Source organism: Ambystoma mexicanum, chromosome 5p (genome assembly GCF_040938575.1).
Source record: "Ambystoma mexicanum isolate Mex_15411 chromosome 5p, UKY_AmexF1_1, whole genome shotgun sequence".
Taxonomy (NCBI): domain Eukaryota; kingdom Metazoa; phylum Chordata; class Amphibia; order Caudata; family Ambystomatidae; genus Ambystoma; species Ambystoma mexicanum.
This window is the reverse complement of record NC_090930.1, coordinates 437458935-437479249: the sequence shown is the minus strand read 5'-3', so window position 1 is coordinate 437479249 and position 20315 is coordinate 437458935. Positions and strand designations below refer to the sequence as shown.

General features: G+C 44.7%; 1 protein-coding gene across 1 annotated transcript in view; it reads right to left on the bottom strand.

Moving 5' to 3' along the window:
* Positions 1-19333, bottom strand: part of HS6ST2 (heparan sulfate 6-O-sulfotransferase 2) — a 50288-nt gene extending 30955 nt beyond the window's left edge. The window contains exon 1 of the mRNA XM_069612289.1: positions 19203-19333. Within this exon, the coding sequence (XP_069468390.1) occupies positions 19203-19333 (131 nt within the window). The remainder of the gene's footprint in view (positions 1-19202) is intronic.
* Between the last annotated feature and the right edge of the window lie 982 nt (positions 19334-20315).

Below are 20315 nucleotides of genomic sequence, written 5' to 3'. Positions count from 1 at the left end.
TTGTAGAGGTCTTCCCTGCACCTTACCCCGGCCTCCAAGTGCACTCCAGCCACCATAGCCCAGTTTTCCCTATTCCACCAAAATGTCTTTTAATATCGGCAGACCATCGCTTTCTCCGTCTAACGCTATCCCTAAGGGGTTAAAGGCCAAGGCCATATCTACCTCTCCTCTTCAGGGACCTAACATGGTAGTCTGCTTCTTCTGTCACTACTCCTGATGGCCCACTCATCAGGTTAACCTCACTAGCTTGCCGCCTTTCTTCTCCTACCCCCCCCCACTTGCTCTCTGAACACTCCATTGAATGGTTTTACAATTATGTCCTCCTAGAACTGTTTCACCCTAGACCTGTTCTCTCCTTTCTCTGTATGCTATGCTTCCTGGTGTTACCGCTGTCCTTCTATCTCTCTTTCTGCACCCTGTTCCCTGGTCTTGCCACTCATGCTCGTTATCTCCACCCAACACTCCTCTCTCCAACCATATACCTGCCTCTACTCTCTGCTATCCTCCTCCATCTCTCATTCCTCTCTCTTTCCTGCATGCACACATTCATCTGCAGATCAAACCTACTCTCAAAATCCCAGCGTTTCTACCGCTCTCCAAAATGCTGCCTATTATACCTATTCTTCCCCTTCTGATATTCCCACACGAATCCAACCTGATCTTTCTATGTCGCCGATTGCCCCGCTACTCTTCACCTCTCACTCTGCCCAATCACACAATAATTGGTACTACTCTCTCAACTCTAACACCTCACCTCACTTTCTCCAAACATGCCAACATCTCCTCTCTAGGCTCTCCTATGACACGTAAGCACTCCTACCTGATCTCTTAGTGCAACACTGTCTCCTTCAGCCTCACCCATCCTCTACTGAAAATGCTAGCTTTTTAAATCCCTGCCTTTCCTTGTTCTGGAGCTCATCCTGTTCCCATTAAGTCTCTATGTTAGCTGCTCCCCATGACTAATCTCTACTCCCCTGGGACCTGGAAACTTCCCTTGAAGTTTATCAGGAATGCTTCTAGCCCGTCCCCTTTTGAGTCTCCAATCTTGTGCAAACAGCCATGTTCTAAGGATACTCATTTTTCCTGGGATTTTCAGCAAGTGTTGGTGTGTTTTTCTGCAAACACATATTGGGGAGGGTTCTCCTGTTCCCCTGCAGTTTTTTTCCAGTTCTTGGGTTGCTGTCCCATTGTCCCTTGTAGTGACATTTGTGGGGCACGGGATTGTTGTGTGGCCACCCCCAGCTAAAGTAAATCTACTATACTGGATACAGAACAGGTATTTGGCACTGTTCCAGAGACTCTGCCTCGTTGGTATTGAAAGTCCTCCATCGGCTGCCTGTGCTGAGCAGGATCGATGTTAAGGGTCCTTGCTCGAATAACAAAGTGATCTCTTTCAATGTTTTCTAAGAACAGGCGTCATGAATATGCACCAGCATTGACATTTTAATTAGTGATCCCAACTGGAGTTGGGATACGTGTCAGTCTCAGTTAGTGGGACCCTGCGGTGGAATGCCCTTCTTTCTCTCTCAGATCAGCACTTTCAGTACTATCCTAGTATACACAAGCCTATGAAAATGGCTTGTGTAATTTGGGAAATCTGGAGAGGGGAAGGACGATTTGTTTTTTACAAAAATGATTTGGCAAACTGTTCGATAGCGCCTACAAATGAGAGTTTACTGCATACTATCACCGTGGACTAGGAAATTGAGAAGTTCTGCAGAGAGTTTTTGGCAGGCAGACAAAATGTGAATGCTTTCTAATCAAAGCCACCAGAGAAATAAATCAGAGGTGCTTTTCGATGCTCTGGCGGCTGCTCAAAGTTGCATACTAAGTAGTTGCTTAAGAACCAAGGCAAGAAAATACAAGAGGAAATGCATCATGGCACAACATCTCTTCCAAGAGTTTGCATAAAAACAACACTATATGGATGATTTCAATATGTTCTAAACAATTCACTATTTTTTTATATTCAATAATTTTTATTAAAGTTGTTAATATTCACGTATGTAAACATACACAATAAAATAAAAGAGAAATTAATATGACAACTGTGTGTCTCCTAAGGTGGTATTAAATCTGTCATTAGTCAGGCTAATCTTCGATACCCAGTATGGTTTCCTAGGATCACATTCATGCTAGGGCTTGTTGTAAACACCATTGATGTTAGCTACTTAGAGCCTCATCATGAGTTGGGCGGAATCCCAGCGATAATTGGGCTATGATACCACCCAACGTAATTAGCATTACCGCAACTCGGTCCTGCTCAATTTGTGCTGGATCCTGAGTTATAGTGGTGCTGTTAGTCCCCATTTGGTTGGAGTCCATAGGACTCTATGAGTTTTTTCAGAGCTATTACCGCCGGCGGTAATAGTGGCGAAAATGGGCAGAAAGCTGAAGATTTACTGGCAGCTCAGAGATGGAGATATATCTCCAGCTTTCCACCCAAACTCAGGATTGGGTTGAGTGTTAATGCAGCAGTAATAGCGTTATCACCGCATTTTTGCTGCTCCGCCCAACCCCTGATAAGTCCCTTAATATTTTAAGGGAGTGTTGTGAAGGCATGGTGTAGAATATGTTAAGATTTAATTAGCAGCATGATGGGCATTGTTTGTACTAACTAAATAATCTGGACTGAGTGTTGGCTCCTACACGTTGCCATTGCCAATGTTTGTAGAAAATAACTCTTTCAAAAGTTGATTCACTGGTTTTCTCCTTTTACGGTTTTGACAGTTTGTATGTGTGAGTATTCCAGAGTGTGTGCATTGCTCACTGTGTGCATGTGCATGTCGCAACATGTATAGGTAGGTTTTGTGTATATATATATTAAATGAAAACACTTTGTTAATGGGACATCATGGTTAAGTTGCACTAATAAAAACCTCTGAAATTCAATGAAAAACGTTGCTAAAGGGACGTTATGGTTACAATTAAAATCGAAAAACCTCAGAAATTCGCCAGTTATGGTAAGCTAAGCAACCATAATTCGCGCCACCACTGTGCACTGCTAAGACTAACACCCAGGACATCAAAGATGACATCACAAATGTCATTGATGACATCACTGATGACTTCACATGTGAAATTAATTTTGATGAAAAGTCCTTACAAGGGGATGTGCTTATAATGTTGGTTACATGATGTCAGGGGTGATTGTGTAATGTTAATCATGTAATAACTAGCTAACAATTGAAGACTTACTAGACACTTGTGCTAGTACAAACAATTTATATGAAGACCCACAATGCATACAAATCAGAGGCACAAACAGGGAAACTAAAGTAAAGAAGAAAGAAACAGCATCATCAGAAAATGTTAATAGCATTAAAGTTTATCTTCATATATACAAATGAATTGCGTGTTTGAGGCATGGCTATTGCCCCATATACGTGCACCATGAGCTGAGACCAAACCCTAAAGGAAAGTACTTTAAGAACATACGACAAGGTTAACGTCTAGCTATACAGCACATTTGGAATTTTAATATTCTGACTGTCAGTGAACAAAAACACCTGGCCTAGATATTTCAGTGAACAAAAAAGTGGGCCAGCTATGTGATGTCATCAGTGATATCATCAGTGGCATTTGTGATGTCTTCTTTGATGTGTTGCGTGTTAGTCTTAGAAGTGCACTTGGTGGTGAGAGTTATGGTTACTTAGCTTACCATTACCGATAATGGCCAGTAGCCAGATTGTCTGGGTCATGATTTTATACCATGACCCGGACAATCTGGCCACTGCCCATGGCCAAAAGCTACACCTCAATCACCAAAGGTATATCACTATTTTTTGTACCTACGTTATGACACTTGTCAAAAAATAAAACACAGGCACATTTGCAAAACCATGCTTTAAGGTTCTTGTCAAAGCTCCTTACATCAGTTTGCTTGAAATCCACCCATGTTTTATTTTTTCAAAAGTGTAAAAATATATGTACATACTATAGTCATATAAATTAGCCCCCACTTGACAAAATCTATTCAGTCTTTACACAAACATTGAAGGTTGGTTCTATAATCTTTCTGAAAACCTTTGTCCACATTCGTCAAACGGCAACAAAGTTATAAGCCGTCTAAAAATGTTGAGTCCCCCCTCTAATTTAGCCCCTCTTGAGAAAATCCCACCAAACTTTACAAAAACATTCATATGTAGATTTAAAATTGTTTTGCAAACATGTGTGCAGATTCGTCAAATGTCACCAAATGTATAAGCCTTTACAATATTTTGGGACCCCCTCTAAATTTGTTTCCTCTTGACAAAACAGCCCCACACTTTCCAGAACCATCTAGAATCAAGCCTAGAAAGAAAATCCAAAATCTCTCTGTGCACTTCTTCAAGGTGATGTGTCTGAATTATATCTGGTAGTATACCACCTGGCTATGAGAGTGCGCTCCCCCTTGTAACACTTATTTCACTTTTCCGTCTGGGCTGATGAGGATGGCTTGCCTTCCCACCATGGGTGAAAGCCCATTGTCTAGTTCGGCTGCATCACGTGGTTGTGGACCGCAAAATCGAGCTCTTCGTGCTGCATTTATGAGGATTGATAGCATTCTTCTGCAGTTGGTCCCTTGTCATCTAGAGTTTGGAATGTGACTGTTTATCTGTGACCTTGGCTGTGAGTTCAATTTGCACTTCGTGCAGCATGAGCCTGGTTCCTCTGTCTGGCGTTCTGTGGCTTGAGGCCTTCTGCAATTTTCCTTAGACTTGTAATATGATTTCTACATGCTTGTGCTGTGTGCTATGTTTCCAATACTTTAGTCACATGTGGTTCTACCAGACTCCAGATATACTCCTGTAGTCCCATATGGTTAATTGCCATAAGCATCTGCAAGCTTGCACAGGATATCTTGTTGCCTTGCGTTTCTGCATTACTGCATTTGGCTAATGAGAAAAATAATAAAAGCTTTGATGGTATGTATATGTATCCATTCTCCACAGAACTGTGTAAGCATGTTCTTCGTGTATGCGAATGTGTGTTCATGTAATGCTGTGCAGGGCTGCGAGTATTCTTCATGACTAACGCTGCTATGTCATGGTGTCACTAATGATATCATCACAATGTTTGCTTGGTACCTAATCAACGGTCCACTATGGTGTTCGAGTCCACAATCTCTGTCGGATTCTCTGGATCTGCAAGGATATGCATTGGATATGATTGAAATGATTGTCTGAGGGGATACCTTCCTGCATACGTTCAGGCACGGGTGCACTTGGGGTTCGTCTGACATAGGGTGGGTGACTTCAAACTTTCCTGGCTCTTCGGCATATCAGGTTCATGGTGGTGAGGAGGGGCATTCCTGCGACACTCTCTTCAGCCTTACCTTCTCACACACTGTCCTTACTGTTGGTGTTCCCAAGGGTCAGTCTTGGGGCCACTTCTCTTCACTTTGTATACCTCTGCTATTGGCACCTTGATCTCCTCCTATGGCTATTCCTATCCAGTGTTTACTGATGACACTCAGATCGTCTTCTACTTTCCCTCCTTATCTCCAATGGCAGCTACTCTCGATCTGACTACTGTGCCAGTTTATTTTATGGTCTTCCCAAACTATGCTTTTTCAACTCTCGACAAAGTACTCAACTTTGCTGTTCGTAAACTCTTCAACCTTCCCTGCCACAGCTCTATCTCCCCAGCCGGTAGTCAGTTAGACTGGTTATCCATGAGACAGAGTGCAAAGTATGAATAATTCTCATCATATTCAAAACTACACTCAGACTTGCCACACCTTACCTATTGGCACATCTCACTCTAACTCCCCCCCACTCCTATCAATCATCTTCCGCTCACCTCCTTGCGCCCCTCCCATTTCTTCAGCCTTCCCCTCCTTGCTCCCTTACTCTGGTATGCTCTTCCTCTCCCTTTCTGCACTACTCTCACTCTATCTATATTTAAATTCAACCTCCTTGTTCTCAACCTTTCTGAAGAACCACTTGAAGAGCATTCTATGCAACCACATATCCCTGTTCTCCTCTCCCCTACCTCTCTACGACCACCCCACAACACTTATTCTTCAGCCATTTGTCCTAAAACCTATAAAACCTAGCACTTCCTCTACTCTCCCGTTCCTATATCGTGCTCTACTGTCCTTGGCCCTGGTGCAGGTTTCTACCTCCCCTGTATCATCTGGTCATATATCCACATCCTCTCATTCATTGTAAAGAACACTGGTCCTCCACTCTGTAAATCAATGTTAAAAGGTTTTGTACGAATTTGTGTGCAGGAAATGCATTGTTTTACCTGTAAATTTACATTAAATTAAATATAAGTTAAAATAAGTTGGACTGTAGAGACTCCATTTAATGTGTCCCTCTGACGATACTAAATGTTACATGGTGTGTGTTGTTTGCAGATGTGTGTTGGGTAGGTACACACTTTATTATTTTGGGTCCTTCACACCTACAGTGCATGTACAGAAAGGTTGATACTATTTTTGGCCTTAAAGTGAATATCTGAAGCTTGGCTTAATCGATTTCAAATGTTTCATGGCATGCACTAATTCAGCGTAGGTTCTAGATGCCTGCCAAAAATCAACAAAACCAAAGTGGCCAATTTTTCGATTTGGTTTGCACAGTACATTTCCGCCCTCATGGAAATCACTATACAAAAAACAGATATTTACAGCAGGCGTTTTAAGCATGAACAGAATGATTAACCTTTACTAAACATGGCATGCGTGTTCAGATATGGCCAGATGAGTTCAATGTCAAATCTGGTGAATCATCATGGATGAAGACAGATGGTACAGAGGAAATACGTTTTGCGTTTTCCTATGTAAAGTCAGTGGTCGAAGTGGGCGGGAGCGGTTGGGAGCGGTGCTTCTCTACTTTTTTAAATTAAGATTTACTATTGCGATACTTTTATTTGATAAAGAAACCATTCAGGAATGGTTTTGTTTCAAAATAAAAGAGTAGGCAGAAGTTGAAACATTCCCTTAGACAGTAGTTGCATGTGTTTGGGGTTTGTTTTTTGCATGGGGGGGGCCTGATGATGGGGTTTGTGGGAAGCGGGGGCAGGCCATTAGGGAACATAGGGCCTCATTACACGGTAGGCGGTAGGGATTTAACGTTACCGGTAATGGAATACCGGTAACGTTAAATCCCCATGCAAATTACGACCCGGCTCACCGCTATTAGCGGCACCGCTAAGTGCGGTGCCACTAATAGCGGGCAGTCCGTGTGCGCGCGACCCTCCACCCCGTAAATAACGCCATGCCGCTAATAGCACAGCATCACAAGGCAAGTGGACATGCCAATAGCGGCATGGTAAAGCCCCCAAAACCTCTTACCGCCATGGCGCTAATACCGGCATCGCGAACCACCCGTTAAGAGAACTGAGCAGTGTTCCCACCTGCCACAGGTGGACACAATCAGCACAGGTGGAGGCAATGGAGACTGTGGCAACTCAAAAGGAGCACACCACACCCCTTCCCACACCCCTTCCCACACCAAGATGGTTCCAATAGTTGCAGCATTACATGGGCTGGAGGACATGATTGCAGCGCAGCAGCAACAACAACAGGCAGCACAGAGGAGACTCAGGAGGAGGAGGAGGAGGAGGGCAAGACAGGCACAGCAAGCACCACCACGGCACCTAATCATACCACAGAGGCACCCATCAATCCCCAGGATCAGAGCCAGTCCATTTAACCTAAACCCAGAGCAGATACACACCCTGTACCGTCTGGACCGGGATACCATCACCAGCATCGTGGACATGATACACAACGACATTGTGAGCCTCATAGACATCCAAACTGCCATCCCCCTCTACTCAAGGTGGTGACTGTGCTCCACTTCCTAGCCACAGGCACCTACCAGCATACAGTGGGGCAGATGCATGGCATTTCACAACCAGTATTCTCACGCACGCTGAACCAGGTACTTGATGCCCTCCTGAAGCATGCACCTGAACACATATTCATGCCACGGACTGCCCAGGAGATTGCAAACACCAAAGTTGGCTTCTATTCACTGGCAGGCATCCCAAGTTGCATCGGGGCCATCAACTGTACCCATGTGGAATTGGTGGTCCCACATCACAATGAAGTAGTCTACCGAAACAGGAAGCAATTCCACTCCATCAATGTCCAAATGGTATGTGACGCCAACAAGATAATCACACATTGCTCTGCCCGATTTCCCGGATCAACCCATGATTCCATGGTCCTGCGGAACTCAACTATCCCACACTACATGGAGCGACAAGCCGGACAACGTTCGTGGCTACTTGGTGAGTAGCAGGGCAAGCACATGGCAGTGTGATTGGGGGGGGAGAGATACATACTCCAACTGGGTGTGATGGGGGAGTGATATACATAATCAAAATGGGTGTAGCTTGTCGTCCGTCGGACAAATGCACATACAGATGTATGCCAATGTCCATCTGGGAAGGCCGCAACGTACTTGAGATGAACGGACATGCAAGTATAAGCTACACAACATAGATGACATTCCAGGTCTAGAAACATTAAACATCCATCCACATCCACATTGCACAACATTCCACGCCACAAAATACACATCTGTCATACATGCCGTCAAGATAGACATACAGAATTAGTCCAGCACAACATCAATAATGCAATGTGCCCTTGAATGCATGCAAAGAGATCACCCCTAGCCATAGCATTGCACCACACACCTATAGCACCACTGAAGTGATGCCTCTCAGAATGGCAACATCAATGTTAGAATGGCATAACACCAGCAGTGTGGTACCAAATCTGCCTGGGCCTAGGGACACCTAAGACCAGGCCTCACACAGGACATGTCAATTACTGTTGGAGGCATTAATGGGGCATGTCTACTTGCAGGGTCGAGCTCACCTTTGCACATTGCAGTCACACAGACCATCTGCATGTATGCTGTTAATTGTGTACTTCAATCACAATGAAATGTCAATTTGTGTGATATGAACAGGCCGCTCTTGAGGTGAACAGTAACAGGACCCCATTTGTCCCCCCATACAGGTGATGCCGGCTATCCCCTGAATAGGTGGCTCCTCACCCCTGTACGGAACCCACAGAACAGGCACGAAGGGGAATACAATTGTGCACATACCCGTACCCGCATCGTGATCGAGCAGACTTTTGGCCTTTTCAAGACACGTTTAGGTGCCTTAGCAAGTCTGGTGGCGCTCTCCTGTATGGCCATGAGAAGGTGGCCAAGATCACCATGGCATGTGTCATGCTGCACAATATTTGTATCAGACGGAATGTGCCACTGCCCCCTGACATTGAAATAGAAGCACCTGATGAGGATGATGATGGTGATGAGGACGGAGGTGAAGGGGATGCAGGTCATGCAAGAGGGGATGGCCAGGAGGGACGTGCTGTGAGACAGCATCTGATCAACCAAATATTCTGAGTAACATGGTTTCGTACTGTCACATGGATATGGGTAGTAATGCACTGGTGTCTGTTTGGAAGCGCACAATGGACCCTGGCGTCAATAAAGTACACATACACAATGAAGAAGTCCAAGCCTGTGTTTTGTTCAAACACCAGGGCATTAAGGACGGTAAAGAAGAAAATGTGCATGTCCCCAAACATCCCACCACCCTTCCCCCCACCCCCCACAACAGTCCCATAACACCCTTCCCCCTAACCCCCACAACAGTCCCATAACACCCTTCCCCCCACCCCCACAACAGTCCCATAACACCCTTCCCCCCACCCCCCACAACAGTCCCATAACACCCTTCCCCCTCACCCCCCACAACAGTTCCACATGTGTCTGCCACAATGTTTCCGTCCAGCCATGCACGCGGAGGCTTGAACATGCACTCCCTATTGGCCATTGCCAACACCAGCATTGGGAGGCTGCGTGGACGTGCGCCTGGTGGTGCGTGAGGAGCGGCAGAGGGGGCTTGTCTGCCTTGAACTGGCGGATGAGGAAGTGGCAGACTGTCCTGGTGGTGGTGGTGAGAATAGGCGGTCCAATGCGTCCGCTATCCGTGTGAGGACCTCCCTGACTCGGATAATCTCCCCACACAGCCTGTCTGTACATGCCTCCATCCCCTCCCTGGAGTGCCTTGCTGTCTCCGTAATCTCTCCCCTGAGACGGGCAGCCTCCTCCACATGCTGCCCAACCAGCACAGTTATTTCCTGTTGCCACTGGCTGATGCTGGCCAGGTCGAGGGCAGTGTTGGGTTCTGGTGGTGTGGCTGCTGTGCCCTGTGATGCTACCAGGTCAACAGATGAAGCCACCGGGCGTCTACTAAAAGCTCCCATGTTTTCATCGCAAGTGACATTAGACCCAGGTGTCTGCTGTGGTGATGGCTTGGGGGTTCCAGGGGGGGTTGGGGTGTGCATCTCCATGTGGAAATCAGTTGTGTCCTCCACATCTGATAGTGGTGCAGTGGCTGCCGCCTCTCCTGCGGAACTAGCTGCAGCTGAGGGTGGGCCCTCCGTGGCTGGGATAGGTGGTGGTGGGTTAACCTCCGGAGGTGGGGCAGTTGTTGGTGGTGTGGCAACTTGTGTCAGGACGTTACCAAGCATATGATATACAGCCAGATAACGGAAAGGCATTAAGATTTACATAGCAGACATAAATAAATGGCATGCCTGTTATATTTACGCTGCATTTTACAAGGAAGTTACAAAAATGGTCAGCAATTCGAAAATGTGAAAACTCACACTAAACGCGGGAAATGGCATAAAACAGAGCTGTCAAAAGTCTTAAAAATAAGAACAAGCCCATGAACCCCGCATATTAATCGACTTTCCCCACCGGCAGTGAACAATTCTTTTGCTATTTTAGGATACAAACCACCCACAGTCATTTTCACTGCTTCCCTTCCCTCAGCCAGCAGCCAGAAATTGAGGTTAATGTGTATTGGCAATATCCCACCGAGAAAGTGATGTGACAAGTTATGAATTACATACACCACACCTGCCATTCCTATTTTACTGACTAGGGATGAACACAAGAATGCGAGAAAAATGGCTAAAACTCATTGTGTGTCACATTATTTCACCATTGTTTAGCACCAAGAGGTTAAAGGGAATTGCTAGTACATTGCCTGCACAGAAAGTGCAATTAGCAAATAGAAATAATTAAAAATAATGTGGTATCCAGTCAGAACACATATATACATAAGCATTGGAAGAACATTTCCCATTTATTTTAAAATGTGAGTTTTTCCATTTTCCTTTTTGTTGTAACTAAAACAAAATTCTCAATAGAGAATATGAAGAAATTAATGCAATACAATTCCTTTATTAGTTTGGGTATTAGGTGGTTCAAGTGCCATCTGTAAACTAAAACTATTGCATTTGAGTACAGTTAGGGAGAAATGGCACATGAAGAGGGACACAGAGCTTTTAGTTGTTGTTTGGTTATTTGTCCACCCATTGACTGCCCATGACCAGGCTAATCTTCATGGTCATTCCCACCCAGTTCCTGCCCCTCCCTGCCCAAAACACCTCATAATGGGAACTCTTTGAGCTCCCTTTAATCAAGCCTTACTATCCACTGACACCCTCTTTTACCGCCTCTCTAACCTCTTTTCACCTTGTCTCTGCAGAGTACCTATTTGATACCATTGAGTCACTCAACCCAACTGGATCTCTAGTAGAGGACACATGCCCTCCCAATCATTACAAATACATCGTAGGGGTAAAATGGCCCACACAGTCCTCACACTTCTACAAACCAAAACACAACGCAATCATAAAGGTAAAACAGGGACAATCGAGAGACATACCTTCTTTGCATTTTGTGGTAAAGCGAGCTGAGAGAAGGGTATACTCTCAAGAGGGGTGTGAAGGTGAACCAGTAGTGCTACAAATAACACAGTATCACAGTCCAAATTAAAGGGAATGTCTCATTAAGTTTCTATACAAATATACGCACTTTAATAAGACACACCATCTGCATGTAGGACAAAAAGAGATTACTATATAAACCCCTCCCCCCAAAAGGAAAGAACAGAGAAGATGCAACAGACTGAAATAAGTAGCACTTTGAGCATAGTTCCAGGGGTGGTAGGTAAGGTACTACCATGAAAAGGATATTAGGTTGAAAGCAGTAGCAATCATGACTTAACCAGCCTCTGGTGTCCCACACGACCATGGGGGCAGTTCAGTGTCACAGTACCTGGATTCAGCTCTTGATTCAGCTCTTGGTGGGCAGACATGTCAGACCTGGGTTTGAACGTTGATGTGAGCTGATCAGACTCAGTTGGCACGTAGTATGTGGAGGCCCTGGCAGCAAGCAGATGTCGAGCAGGATCAAATGCTGGTGCACTGTGCGGTCGAACAGAAGTAGTTCAATGATGCAAGTCGGGGAAGTTCCAAGAATGCTTCACAGTTGGCCATTGCGAATCAGGCTTGGGCCACTGGGAGAGGATGGTGAATGATGCTCCAGCAGTTAGGGTCAGAGGGCAGAGGCCGTTGAAGTGGTGATCGCAGGTGCATTGATGTGCAGTCAATGAGGCAATAGTTCTCTGACTATTTGGGCTGAGCCATGGTTCTACCCCACCGGTTAGAGTCGGCAAGTGACCCTCCAGAGATTTGGTCAGGTTCCAGCATTGAGCTTCAGGTGTAACAAGTGACGTGCTTTGCTAGGACTCTATCCAGTGTTGAGTTAGATTCATTATGTTCCCTGGAAGTGGTTAGGAGGCAGATATTTCCTCTGTCTTGGATGGCTTCATCTTCACCTCTGGTGAAGGACTTTGGACAGTGCAACTGTCCCGAATGAAGTCCAGGTGAGAATGTTTTGAGCGTCTCTTTGGCTTTAAAGGATCATTAAAGAACTAGGGAATTATGCTGAAGGGGTGCGAACCACCTTCTTTTAATGGTACTAGTACCTATGTGATTGGTCTAAAGCTAGCCTGCTTTAGGGGACCAATCTCTGCTCCTGGCTATAGTGGAGTTGGCCCTGTTGATGTCACACCCAAAGTGCTTTGTTCCATAAGAAGTGGAGGAGACAGGAAAAGGAAGGAGATACAGTGAGAAACAGGATGGTCTAAGGCTTTTTCCAGTGTGCAGAGCACTCATCTCTATCCTATTCCTGCCCCCTTTCCTCCCATTGACAACACAGTCCTTTAGACATGCAGCACCTGCGTGGGAGGCTACTTCTCCTAAAAAGGTGTGCTCCTTTGATACATGGGCCCAGGACAGCTGCCCGCTGTATAGTTGTCTCTGGGGGAGGGAGTGTGACAGTGTTGGCCCCTATACGTCTATATGTCTAACCCCTATACAGATTGGTTTCCACGGCAGATCTGACTCACAGGAACTGACACATGTGCAAAATCAATTGGGATGTGGAAGCCATGATCATAGGTAGCACCATGAACAATGCCTAAACTCAGGCATAACTTTTTACTTTGAGATTACCCTGCCACCAGTATGGGGTACTCATGGTCGTAGTAGTTCAGGTACAGGATGCATATCTTAAATGTCATCTCTGTGCTACAGTGACTTTGCTGTTGCTGCAGCCATTAATTGGGCATTTTCTGACCTTTAGACCTGCACTGTGCATGTGTATGCTGTGGATCAGTTTTCTGATGCAGAAGGGCACACGTGCACTATGCTTTTGGCGAGTTGTGTCAAAGAGGGATCTGCTAGAAGATTACCCCTTTGGGGAAGGAATCACCTGCACCATTGTATGTACTAAACATTTAAAAAAACTTGGGCTTTGCATGCTTGCCAGATGGCAATTGCTTCATCAGATCCAGAAATGCCCCAGCTCTATTGAAATCTGCATATATCCAACCTCTGCTCAGAAATCCCACAGCGGAACTCAATAACCTAGCTAGCTACAACCAATCTCAAACACTCCGTTCATCTGGAAACTACTGAAAAAATGTATGTAAGTCAACTGTGGGACTTCATCAAAACCAACAATCTCCTGGCAGAGGCATTGAATAGTTGCTGACCGTGCATAGGGTAGGAAATCAACTCTGTGTTTGATCTGGGACACACTTAATAACAATGAAGATGAAAACTCAGAGAGCATTCTCATCCTACTGGACATCTCAGCTGCTTTTGACATCATCAGTCACAGGGCCCTCCTAAAAAAGACTCAAAGACATTGGAATTAAAGAACAATTCTATACTGGATCAAGTCCTTCCTCACAGTCAGAACCAAAACCACTATCGTGGGGCCCTGTATGTCCCAGCCTGACCCACTAACCTGGAAATACGCTGGGATTCATATCACCTCTTATAATTGACATCTACACAACACCCCTGCTAGACATCATCAACGTTACTGGTATAACCTGCTACAACTACACGATGACACACAAACAACCTACAAACCTAAGTCTAATCCATCAACAAACACCACAGATACTGAAACATGCCTTGCACATGTGGATGACTGGAGGCCGCCAAACTGGTTCAAACTCAACCATACCAAAACTGCACTGATTCTCTGAATTTCAACAACTTCCAACACCACCACAGTTCCTTGGCCTGATTATATGGGCCCATGCCCAGCACCGTCCACCACAGTTATGAATCTTGCAAACATAATGGACAGCACCTTTACACATAAATCACAGGCCATAGCCATTATCAAAAGCTGCTTTTCTGAACTCTGCATTCTATGCCACATCTTACCTTTTCCTTTCTATTTACATTTACCCACAGCACCATGGCCTTGTTTTCACTAGTATCATCCAGGCTAGACTATGCTTACTGCTTTTATCTCAGACTCCTGGGCATCAAAATGACTTCTCATCATAATGCAGAGATTCAAATGTATCACAAGAGCCATCTTTCCTTCAGGAGGAAGTTCATTCACTGCATTCATTTCTGAACACAAAGGTCCAGCAACACTGCAATAGTCAATAAGTAAGGACAGGGGTATCGTCATACTCCTATCTGACCACAAAACTCTGAAACACGCTACCACATCTCCACCTTGAAGTGCACTACCAGAGATTCATGAAATATTTCAAGACTTGACTCTTCAACCAAACACATATAAATATGGTTCCATGTTAATTCATTGAAGAAAATTACTTTGTGGCAATTTACTTTGTGGTAAGTACTTTAAATGTTTACTTCAATTCTTTTTAATTGGGGTGTCCCCACCAAGCCCCCTCTTCCCCTTCACTGCCACCCCTACCTCAAACCCCTCCCCACACTACTTTTACCGTTTAACACAAAACCACATAAAATTAATTAGTAGTAATTCAAAGTAATTACCACAATGTTAATTATCACAGAGTAATTTACTTCATGGTAACAACAGGATACCTTAATATAGTAAAGAAAAAACAATAATCCTAAATTTATACAACATGCTAAATAAACAGATAAGGGATCTCAGTGCCCTTACTGCTATCGTGCGCCTGTCCCTACCCATTATGAAGAACACAGAGATTTCCTATTGGCACAAAGATAATGGGTACACCCATCAATAGTACAGGCTTTCCACATTTGCCTTTCCCATTATCCAGCTAAGAATCCCACACTACTTTCTTACAGAGCCATGTGCAGTGAGGCCAACATTACTGCCAGAAAGGCGCTGTTTAAGACCACTTACCTTACCTTACCCTATCTTACCTTTATCATGAACAGTAGCGTGCTGCTATCATAGAGCCTGGAAGAAAAAAGTGGTGGGCACACATGGACTTGATGTTGAGAAAGTAGGCTGAGGGTGAGGTAAGATGAATTTATTGGAACTCCTGACAATGTTTTCCCTCTTCCCCCTTTTTGTCCACTCTCTTCCTTTTTCAGGACTCAATGGAACGCTAGTTTTTGGCCCTGCTGTTGGTTTTATTCCTCCACACTACTGGGCGCCTTCAGGGCCCTGTCCATTACCACTTTGAAGCATCCTCTATGTGCTAGATGGAATTACCAATAAATATATTAGACCAAATAACCGGACAGACCCAAGGAAGATGGTAAAATATTGCTTTAATCTCAGTCAAAGAAAGCAGGGAAATGTACAGCTATCACGATATATGCATATATGTTCACACCTCCTCTTGTTGGTACAGAGTTTCTATGTTTTTATCATATGTCATTTATGACGTCATCCTACGTGGCATTTTGCAAAACCTACTTACATGAGGGATTGGATTAGGGGAACATATCTACTCATAGAATCATCTAAGTGTTTGATTTGATTTGATTTGAGGGATTTATAACACGCTCGAAACAGACTAAACCATATAATGGTGAAGGCGACACTTTCAAAGACCAATTACCAGAATTTTATAAAGAACCTGCATCCTAAAGGCCAAACAGTTCCAAACAGGCCTGACGGGAGCTATTGTTTTATTCAAACAAAAATATTTTTAGGACCTTACAAAACTTAAAGAGCAAGTCAAGTGTCCTAATTTCCCTCGGTATCCTATTCCACAGTCTAGGGCCAAACACCCCAGATATCTCATTGGCTGTCCATTGTCTGTAGGACACGTCCTGAGCTACTTCTACACATGTAGTATACTGATTATAGGAGAGAATATGGCAGCAGGTTGGTAACTGCAAAACTGTGTATAAAAGAGTGTGACAGGCTTTATAATTGGTTGGCAACCCCACCAACCTTGAACTTTTGTCTTGTTTAGCAGCATGTGAGTAGAAATGAAAACTAGGTGCTGGAGATGCGTCAATTCATTTCTTGCTTTCTTAATTAGTGCATCATATGTCATCGACCTGGATCTTTGCCAAGGCCTTCTGTTTGTAGTTGACCTCATAGTCTGCTCACTGTTCTGGAATACTTAAGGGAGTATGAGCAGACCACTATCTCCATCTGGGTTTTTATGTAATAACCCTTGTTTTCGACTTCTGAGTCACGTGATAGGAGACCACAATTGTTTCCATGTCAGCCTCTTATTTAGGACTATTTGATTTTACTAAACAGGCTGGCATGACCTTTCTGGCCTTTAGACACTTGCTCACTCCACCTCACATAGGGTTTTGCCCTCGTGATTGTTCAACACTTGGCATTCGCAAATGTCCTTGTCTCTCCTAATTTTAGCAAAAATATGGCTCATGCACATGATCTGTTCATTTGACGCCCTGTGTGCCTTGCACCGATCTCTTGAAATAGCCTCCTTGATCCCAGGCCAAGGTACTCCCTTATTCTGCACACAAAAACAGCTTCTTCTTCAGTTCTTCAATTTGCAATCCTAGGCTCGTCTTTTGAGGTAACAAGGTTGTTTCTTAAGAAAGGCCGTTGTCCATTTTCTTCCAATGGCCGTCCTAAATGTATGTATACCTCTTTTTAGCAATCTTGTGTGTAGCTTTTCTACCTTGCATTACAGCATATTTACAGATATTTCATATTCTTATATTCACGATTACTTCGTCTTTAGGTGCATGTTTCTCTTAGTGCTTCAGTTACAGTATTAGTTACAGTTAATAAGTATTTTCATATTGTTTCGGCATAGGTTCATAAATCTTCTTTATGACATCATTCTGTTGTCTTCAGACTTTACTGAGAGTTCATCCATACTACTCAAAACCGCATTCTGGCATCTTGGAAGTGGGCATCCTTCCTGGTAGCATCCTTTTTCTTCTTCTACGTGAGGGTATAATCTGAATGGCTGCCTGAGTGCATATCTTCTTTCATACACGCAACACGGTATAGGAATGTTGCACGGATTCATGCATGGGATCCCAATTGTTTCTCTTCACCTGCTACTCCAATAGGATGGTGGTGGGGGGCACTAGAGGAGAGGCATCCACCTGCCCCTCTACAGCCCCATTCCTCACACTTTGTAATGCAAGTCCTGCTTTGTTGTGTCATCTGTACCTCCAAAGGACTTGTAATCTGCTATATTCCCTCTTACCTTCGAGCAATATGGTCTCAGATATTGGGTCTCTCTTAACCCGATGCTACATACACAGTTTGCTAAGTGCGCCGCCCTGGGGAAGCATTTTGTTCACACAAACATGTGTTTTTCTGTGTACCCTGCATCACTGAGTCAATTAGAGTACCTTAGATTACGTTTTCCTTCTGTGGCTTCGCATGGGCTGATCTTTTCTATACATCCTTCCTTTCTCCTTCACTTTTCTTCCTTTCCTCTTCCCTTCACTTCCTCCTCCCCACCCTCTTCTACTCTTCATTTTCCTACCCTTCCTTCTTTCCTTTCCACGCCCCTCTTCAGGGTTGCGGCCCTTTCTGGCTGGCTCTTACTTTATCCCTCCACTCATGACTCCTTGTCTTCTCTACTTTACCTTCCCTGCACTATCCCAGCTGTGGGATACACCAGGCCCATTTAACATGTGGTACTTGGACATCGAGCTACAGTTCTCCTCCTGACCTGTTTTCACCCCTGACACCCTCTTCCCAGTTAACAGTGGTGGCATTGAAATCAGCCAGGACACTGGTCTCTCTCATCTACTCTGATTTCAAAGTGGATGATATTTCATTGGAGCTGCTCTCCACTGCCATGCACAGCGCCAGATGGGCATCAGGATAGAAATTGCAACAGGGCAACCAGAGCTCCTGGGGACATTTCAGCCAAGAGCCCTGAAGCAGTGCATGGAGCAGGCTTTCCAGCTTTGATAGAATAACTATCCTTACACTGTGACAGGCTCTGTCCATGGGTGGCGAGGGAAAAGCCTTGTTTTGATTGCTGGCTTTTGGAGGGGAGGAACAGCCTCATTAATAAACAGTCGGGACATTTATTTTGCTCAGAAGCATGGAAATAGTGGCAGCAGAAGCACACACACAACAAACTAAAGAGGGGTAACAAGGCTTCAGAAGCAAATCAGCCCTGCAAAAAATGCATACAAAATATGGAAAGAGTGAGCAGCAGAGTGAGCAGACATTGGCAGTGGTAGCCCAGAGGCTTTCTACTCACTCCATTGCTTCCAGAACCACCCCTTTATCTATTGGGCTCAGCCGTGGAGTGGCCGCGGAGTGAGTAGCAGAGTGAGCAGACATTGGCAGACTGTGGCAGGCTGTGCCTGCTGTACCTGCTGTGAGTGCTGGGCGGAACTGTTTTGAACGGTTTTCAAGAAACCTGGTCAGGCACCAGCAGAAGATTGACTGGTCTTACAAGAGCTAAATATGGAGAAGCTGACGGAAAACAAAATGGAGAGTGAGGCGAATGCTACCGCAGGTAAGGCTCCTACCTCTTCCCTTCTATTTCCCTTCCTTCTACTCCCAATCCGCGTTTCCCTTCATTCCCCTCACTCGTCCGATTCCCTCCAGATTCTTCCCTCCCCCGCGTCCTGATCCCCTACCTTACCTGCATGTAGTAGTTCCTCCTCCTAGAATAAAACGGAGACATACAGGCGTGTCCTGCGACCTCCGAAGGAATGACTGATCTTCAAGGCCATTTTCAGGAAGCAGGCAGAAAAGTTGGCCGTAACAAAAGCGGCATCTGGGGAAAACATCTTCTGTGGAAGTAATGCAGAGCCCATCGAGAGCCCCGTGTGTGATCATCACGGAGGGCGGAGCTGAGGAACTGTGCAAGGAAAGCACTTCGAGGAACTTGCCTCAAACTACTACTGCGTTAGCCATGGATGGCGTAGCTTCACCAGATAAATGGATGGTGACCCCATCCTCTCTAAGAGAGTGGGATACCTCAACATTGGGCCAGAAGGGGGATACTAGTAACCCTCTGCAGTACACTATTGGCCCCTCTGATCAAGACTTATCGAAAAAACAGCTAGAGCTGATCTCATATCCTGATGATGTCGGTGAAACGAGCGCAGGCTCAGGGATAACAGTGAAATGTAACTCTTCATTAGTGTGTGTAATAAACATACACAAGACTCCGCTACGGAAGGATTTAAAGAACCCAGAGCTGGACATACCGGCAGCATTGCCAAGGACAAAAGAAATCAGGACTGAAAAGAGTATCTTACATTGCGAAGAGCAGAATGTAGTCCCTATGATACCACCTATCCAAGAGAACTTCGTCGTGACAGAGTCCCTCCAGCAAGCATTTACTGATGTACAAAATGAACCCCTTAAAATGCTGGATACCTCAAAGCATATATTGACAATTTCAGCAAGTGAACTGGAAGAAGAGGGAAATGAGGAGTATGATGATCAAATTAAAGATCGTAAACCAGGAGAAAAACTCCTGGGAAATCATAGAACAAGAGCCAGCCTGCATTCCAAAGTTAACCGCTTTAACATAAGTAAGATAACAAGAAGACTCGCCTCACGAACTAAGGCACCAGAAAAAATTTTCACGAGGAAAAGACTCTATAAGCCTTTCAACGTGGAGTCTCTAAACAAATTTTTCAGGAAGAGAAATGAGTTGCCAGTGAATACATTGAAAGTAATATCAGACGTCGATATACTCAAACCATCTTTAAGTTATCTGACATCAATACGACAACAAAAGAAAAAGAAAAGAAAGAAGAGGCCCTGAAGAAAAATGGAAGCTGTCCT